Source organism: Papio anubis, chromosome 4 (genome assembly GCF_008728515.1).
Source record: "Papio anubis isolate 15944 chromosome 4, Panubis1.0, whole genome shotgun sequence".
NCBI classification, from domain to species: domain Eukaryota; kingdom Metazoa; phylum Chordata; class Mammalia; order Primates; family Cercopithecidae; genus Papio; species Papio anubis.
Genome location: NC_044979.1, coordinates 136,032,293 through 136,039,758, shown reverse-complemented (window position 1 = coordinate 136,039,758; position 7,466 = coordinate 136,032,293). Strand labels below are relative to the sequence as shown.

The 7,466-nt window shown below is 53.5% G+C and overlaps 1 protein-coding gene across 1 annotated transcript; it reads right to left on the bottom strand.

Moving 5' to 3' along the window:
* Positions 1-257: 257 nt before the first annotated feature.
* METTL27 (methyltransferase like 27) lies at positions 258-3,824 on the bottom strand. The gene is given in 6 exon segments (XM_017956648.3): positions 258-1,159; positions 1,449-1,583; positions 2,117-2,199; positions 2,202-2,241; positions 3,065-3,087; positions 3,090-3,824. Coding segments are annotated over 6 exon segments (777 nt in total). The 5' UTR covers positions 3,187-3,824; the 3' UTR covers positions 258-760.
* Positions 3,825-7,466: the final 3,642 nt, after the last annotated feature.

Sequence of the window (7,466 nt, the reverse complement as noted above, 5' to 3'; positions counted from 1 at the left end):
TCTCAGAAATGCCTCTCTTCTCTACATTCTCGGAGCAGGGCCAGGCGTGGTGGCTCAAGTCTGTAATTCCAGTACTTTGGGAGGCCAAGGCGGGTGGATCACTTGAAGTCAGGAGTTCGAGACCAGTCTGACCAACATGATGAAACCCCGTCTCTATTAAAAATGCAAAAATCAGCTGGGCACGGTGGTGGGCTGCTGTAATCCCAGCTACTTGGGAGCCTGAGGCAGGAGAATCTCTTGAAGGTTGCAGTGAACTGAGATCGTGCCGCTATACTCCAGCCTTGGCGACAGAGCGAGACTCTGTCTCAAATTAGATAAACAAATAAATAAGTAAATAAATTCTGGGGGCAATGAGCACTCACGGCTCTGGTGGGGCTACCTCTGACCAGATCCTGTGCTCTCTGGCCCCTTGCTGGGCCCCAGTGGGTTGGAGATCAAGGCCCAGAGGGCAGGGTCTGAGCCCTCTGCCCAGAGCAGAGAAAAGCCCCGAGCAAGAACACAGCAGGAGACGGGAGATACACCTGCCTGGACAGCGCGATGTGTGGAGTTTACAAACAGTGCTCACAGCTCTCATCTCCCCTAAGCAGCCCTATTTCCCAGATGAGGAAACAGACCAGGAAAGAGAAAGAGACGCCCCGAAGGCAGTCCACGAATGAGTGAGGAAGCAGGCAGAGGAGGGAACAGAACTGAGCCCTCACTGTGGGCTGGGACCAAAGCAAAAGCTTTAGAGACAGGATTTCACCTGATTCTCACTTTAGTCCTATGGGGACCGGATTGTAGCATTTATACCACCTGGCTCCCGGGCTAGGAAATGGAGGCTGCAGGGGAGGGTGGAGTTGCTCCTGGTTGCCCAAGGATAAGAGCCAAGCTGGCCACCTGTCTGCCCCGCCTGTTTGCGTGGGTCTGCCGTTGGTGACTGGGATGTTAGGCTAGGCTGTATGTGGCGATGGGCAGAACGCTGCCCCTTGCTTAGCCTGAGGGACTCTGGGGCCTGTGTCTGTGCTGTGCAGAGGGGAAGGTGTATGGTGATGGGGATTGGGGGTGCTTGGCTGGGCTGCTCCTCACCTGGCTTGGTGACACATAGGAGCTCAGGTATCGCATTGCAGGGCACCTGGCCATCACTGGGGGCGCCAACTATCAGTACCATGTCGAAGGTCCCAGTGTGCGTGGGGAGGGGTGGGGACATGGTGTGACGCTTGGAAGGTGCTTTGTCTATGGTGTGGCCTCAGACCACCCTGGAGGGGACGAAGCTATCACCCGCATCTGCAGGACCCAGGTTCCCTGGAGGATAAGGTAAGTATGGCCCAGTTCTGGGCTGCAGTCAGATCATGGGGTGTAGGATTGAGTGAGGGACTGGGGGCTTAGTGTGGGAGGGGGATGGAGGTTCGGCAAGGGAAAGGGCTTTATGAGGGGGCACCGTGGGGTGTTGGGATGGGAGAGGAAGTACCTTCAGGGCCAGGCAGAGGCTCCTGGCCCAGGGTGCAGAGGCTGAGGTGCTGATAGAGGCCACGGGCCCCAGCCTGTTCCAGCATCCCTAGGCTCCCATTCACCCCATGTAGCTGGAGGAAGCCTCGAGCCCGCAGCTGGGGTAGGGGTGGGAGACTCAGTCATGGTTCACACTTGCCACTTCCCAGCTGGGTCCCTGTGCCTTGGGAGGGCAGTGGATTCTGCACTGAATGTGGCCCATGCATTTGCTTTTCAAAAAATTTTGAGACAAGATCTCTTTCTGTCGCCCAAACTGGAGTGCAATGGCATGATCACAGCACACTGCAGCCTTGAACTTCTGGCCTCAAGTGATCCTCCCACCTCAGCCTCCCATGTAGCTGGGACTACAGGTGTGCACCACCCTGCCTGGCTAATTTTAAAATTTGTTTGTAGAGACAGGAGTCTTGCTATGTTGCCCAGGCTGACCTCAAACTCCTGGCCTCAAGCTGTCCTCCTGCCTCGGCCTCCCAAAGTGCTGGGATTACAGGTTCGAGCCACTGTGCCTGGTCCCATCTCATGCATTTGGAACAGTGAGTCTAAGGCACGGCGCAGGGTTCTGGGGCCAGGGACAGTAGGAGATTTGAGGAAGTGTGGGGCTAAGGAGTAGGCGGGGGATCTGGAAGAGCCTCACCTCGGCAGCCACTAGGCCTGTGCCGCAGGCCACGTCCAGGATCAGGGCACTGTGGGGCAGGCCTGGAAGGGTTTGTGTGAGGCGACTGTGAGGCGGGGGGCATGGTACTGCAGGGTGGCCACATCCTGAGGAAAGAGTGCCGGGCCTACAACACCGGTGCCCTAGTGTCTGGGGGATCCCCCTTGTGGGTGGTCTCAGAGTATGCCGGGCCAAGCTGTGTGTGTTGGGGATCAAGCCTGGCTGGGGCTACTATGAGGGGATGCCCAGGCATGAGGTACTTCCCATTGCTATAGGGCCAGGACTGGAGAGTTAGCCCCCAGCCCACTGTATGGTAGACTCAGTCCTCCAGGGACCTTCTCTCCTGGCCAAGGCAGCTCTCTCTGCTGAGTCCACATGACTTCTCTCTCTCTCTCTCTTTTTTTTTTTTTTTTTTGAGACAGTGTCTCCCTCTGCCGCTTGGGCTAGAGGGCAGTGACAAGATCTTGGCTCACTGCAACCTCTGCCTCCCGGATTCAAGCAATTCTCCTGCATCAGTCTCCCGAGTAGCTGGGATTACCAGGCGCCTGCCACCACGTGGGCCTGGCTAATTTTTGTATTTTTAGTAGAGACAGGGTTTCACCATGCTGGCCAGGCTGGTCTCGAACTCCTGACTTCAGGTGATCCGCCCGCCTCAGCCTCCCAAACGGTTTGGGATTATAGCCGTGAGCCACCGCGCCCAGCCCCACAGTGCCTTCTCAACAGCACCTCCTCCAGGCAGACCTCATGGCCCCTGATGGTGCTGCCAATCCAGAGCTGTGGGGCGGGTTCTGGAAGGGGCAGGACTGTAGGGTTCTTAGCCAGGCCTCACTTCATTCTCACAGCCGCCCCCGGGTGCAAGGCTGATTCCCCACTTTACAGGTAGAAAAATGGAGGCTGGTCTAGTGGAGGCAAGGACCCAGATGAGTTTACCTGGTCGTAGTGAGGAGTCCGCAGTCATAGAAGTGGAGCTTTGGGGCCAGTTCGGGGATGCCATGCGCGGCCCCGACCCGCGCCCGCACCTCGGGCAGGCTCCCACCCTCCTCCTGGGCCATGCTGCTGCGGGGACACGGCTGCCCTGTCTCGAAGTCCACCTCAATCACCCATCCCCTCCTTTCCCCCTTCCCTCCTCCCCCTGCAGAGGAGGCTGCCAGACCACCAGCGCGACCCCTATCCCGGCCCCTATCCCAGATGGCGACACTGGGCGCAGAGAGGGCGGGCTTGGATATTTACACTCTGGGGCTGCAGGGCTCGGGGAAGGGGCAGGGTGCCCCGCAGCTGGAGGAAGGACCTGTCTTCCTCTTTCCCGCCCTCCGACTGGGAGAGGGTCGGAGGTGGGCGACATCCGGAGCAAAAGGGTCTCGAAGGAGGCCGGAGTCAGAACTCACCGCCAATCGAGCGCGCCTGGCGTGGGCACCTGTACTCCGGGCTAGGCCTGTGCGGCGATCCTGGCCACATCCTCAGCACCAGCCCGCAATGATTGGCTTTCCGCCAAGAAAAAATAGCCAATCAAAGGAAGGCGCTGGCAGCCCGCCCCCTACCGCCAGCCAATGAGCTCAAGGCTTGTGGCCCTCTTCCAGCCTGGGTGGAGTAGGGACTGCTGAGACGTTTCCTGCTGTGCGGGTTTAGGGGTTTCTCCGTGGTCTGGCCCCGGCCTCCCCCTCCACCGTCAGGTAGCAGCACCTCCACCGTCCCCCTCCAACTGCTCTACTGCCTCCCGAAGTCCTTTATGCTTCCTAAAAGCATGAGGTTTGTAGGCACTGGGGAGTCCCTGAATTCTCGTGGGCAGGAGAGGGGCCTAGGATTAGCTTTCATTTTTACTTTGTGTTTGTATTTATTTATTTTGTTTTATTTTTGTTTTGTTTTGTTTTGAGACGGTCTCACTCTGTCGCCCAGGCTGGAGTGCAGTTGCTCGACCATAGCTCACTGCAGCCTTGAAATCTTGGGCTCAAGCCATCCTCCTGCCTCAGCCTTCGGTGTAGCTGGGACTACAGGTGCATGCCACCTTGCCCAGTTTTTTTATTATTATTTTTTATTTTCAGAATTTTTATAGAGACAAAGAATGTTGTCCAGGCTGGTCTTAAACTCCTAGTCTCAGGCGATTCTGCCACCTCCGCCTCCCAAAGTGGTGGGATTATAGGTGTGAGCCAGCCTTCATTTTTTAGAACGAATCTTGGGTCTAGGCTATGCTGTCCAGTAGAACTCACCAAGGTCTAGGCCGCACTGTCCAGCAGAACTTCTTGCGATGATGTAAATGTCCTATAATCTGTGCTGTTCCATAGGGTAGCCATTAGGAACCTGTGGCTATTGAGTGGTTGAAATGTGGCCAGCGTGACTGAGGAACTGAATGTTAAGTTTTATTTTATTTATTTATTTTTTTGAGATGGAGTCTTGCTCTGTCGCCCAGGCTGGAGCGCAGTGCTGTGATCTCGGCTCACTGCAACCTTTGCCTCCCAGGTTCAAGCAGTTCTCCTGCCTCAGCCTCCTGAGTAGCTGGGATTACAGGCGCCTGCCACCATGCCCGGCTAATTTTTGTATTTTTATTAGCGACGGGGGTTTCACCATGTTGGCCAGGTTGGTCTCAAACTCCTAATCTTGTGATCCACCCGCCTCGGCCTCCCAAAGTGCTGGGATTACAGGTGTGAGCCACCGCACCCGGCAACTTTTATTTTAATAAGTTAAATAGCCACATGTGGCTAGTGGCTACTGTATTGGACAGCACAGAGTCTTGCTGCTGGAAGTATAACCTGAAGATGTGCAGTCTCAGCCCTTGCAACATCTTGGGTTCCTCTAGGAGATGCCCTAGGGAAGCTTGTTGGAAATGCAAAAATTAGGCCGGGCGTGGTGGCTCACACCTTTAATCCCAGCACTTTGGGAGGCTGAGGCGGGTGGGTCACTTGAGGTCAGGACTTTGAAACCAGCCTGGCCAACATGACAAAACCCCATCTCTACTAAAAATACAAAAATTAGCCGGGCATGGTGGCAGGCATCTGTAATTTCAGCTACTCAGGAGGCTGAGGCGGGAGAATAGCTTGAACTTGGGAGGTACAGATTGCAGTGAGCAGAGATTGCACCACTGCACTCCAGCCTGGGTGACAGAGCAAGACTCCATCTCAAAAAAGAGGCCGATCATTAGCTCAAGCCATAATCAAAACTACACTACAGGAGGCCAGAGTGGATCCACAAAGATCCAGGAGATGAGAGACTATCTAGCTAACATGGTAGAGCCAAATCCCTAAAAATACTAAAAACTAGCCCAGGTAAAGCATGAAAAAAGAATCAGCACCCAGGAGGGAGGAGCTAGAGGCAGGAGGAGAATGTGGAGCCAGAGGCAGGCTGCAATTAAAACCCGAGATCGCGCCCTGCACTCCAGCTGGGAGACACAGTGAGAGACTCAAATCCAAAAAAAGTAAACATTCTCAGTTGACCTGGGACCTTCTGAATCGGAATTAGATTGCTGGGAATGGGAGCCAGAGTTTCTGTGTTTCTACAAACTCTGCAGGCGATTTCTAGGCAGCTGAAGGTTTAGAAGCTCTGGTCTAGAGGAACTGTGTGGGAATCAAAGGTTTGGGCAGGCAGAATCTGTCGCAGCTGTCCAGGCGAGAGTTGATGGTTGCATGACCTTGGGTAGAGGTCATGACTGGGGAGAGGAACAGATGAACTTCAGAGATGTTTAGGGGGCAGTAGTGTCAGAGATGTTTGAACCAGAGCAACTCCATCTTGAATAGCAGCTGAATAAAATAAGACTGAGACCTACTGGACTGCATTCCCAGATGGTGAAGGCATTCTTCTTTTTTGAGACAGGGTCTCTCTCTGTCACCCAGACAGGAGTGCAGTGACTCGATCTCAGCTCACTGCAACCTCCATCTCCTGCCTCAGCCTCCTGAGAAGCTGGGATTACAGGGGAAAGGCTTATCAGAAACTCAAAGAATACGACCATTTGTCTCTCACCTTCCTGTGACCTAGAGCCCTCTCCCTACTTTGAGTTGTCACTGCCTTTCTAGACGAAACCAATGTACATCTTACATATATGGATTGATGTCTCATGTCTCCCTAAAATGTATAAAACCAAGCTGTGCCCCGACCACCTTGGATACATGTCTCCAGGACCTCCTGAGGCTGTGTCACGGGCGTGCATCCTCAACCTTGGCAAAATAAACTCTCTAAATTAACTGAGACCCGTCTCAGATTTTCTGGGTTTATGGGATGAAGAGTAGAATGAACCCTCTAGCATTAGAGGAGAGTGGGAGATATTAGAGTAAACTCATGGTTTTTTGTTATGTTTTGTTTTGTTTTTTTTTGAGACCGAGTCTTGCTCTGTCGCCCAGGCTGGAGTGCAGTGGCGCGATCTCGGCTCACTGCAAGCTCCACCTCCCAGGTTCACACCATTCTCCTGCCTCAGCCTCCCCAGCAGCTGGGATTACAGGCGTCCGCCGCCACACCCGGCTAATTATTATTATTATTATTATTTTGTATTTTTAGTAGAGACAGGGTTTCACCATGTTAGCCAGGGTGGTCTCGATCTCCTGACCTCGTGATCCACCCGCCTCGGCCTCCCAAAGTGCTGGGATTACAGGCGTGAGCCACCGCGCCCGGCCAACTCATGGATTTTAACATAAATAGATGGGAAGATATATAAGTAGACATACATATATGTGTGTGTATTTGTGAATTTCCTAGCTTTGTCTGCCAAAATGACCTAAACACAGTAACACTGCAGTAGTAATCACCACACTGGGCATCCGGATCTTGTTCTAAAACTGCATTCTTGCCGGGTGTGGTGGCTCATGCGTGTAATTCTAGCACTTTGGGAGGCCGAGGTGGGCAGATCACTTGAGGTCAGGAGTTCAAGACCAGCCTGGCCAACATGGAGAAACCCCGTCTCTACTGAAAATACAAAAATTAGCTAGGAGTGGTAGCGTGCACCTGTAATCTGGCTACTCGGGAGGCTGAGGCAGGAGAATCGCTTGTACCTGGGAGGCGGAGGTTGCAGTGAGCGGAGATTGCACCATAGCACTCCAGCCTGGGCAACAGAGCGAGACTCTGTCTCTAAAATAAATAACTGAAATTCTTGGGGCAGGAAAAGTATGAGATATGCCCGAAACATCTTGAAATATCCCAAAATGCGAGCCTTCTCCAGTTTTTCTCCTCCCTGACCCAGAAACCTGTTCTAGCCTTGGGGCTGGAAGGCCTTTCTCTGACTCATCAAGTTTTATTTATTTTTTTCCTCTAATCCTTTACTCCCCTCAAGTCTTAAGTTTTTGGAGCCTCAAAGCCTTTTCTGGGTCTTTTGCTGAAAATGACCCTCTCAGTCCGGGCAGTGGATATCAAGCTT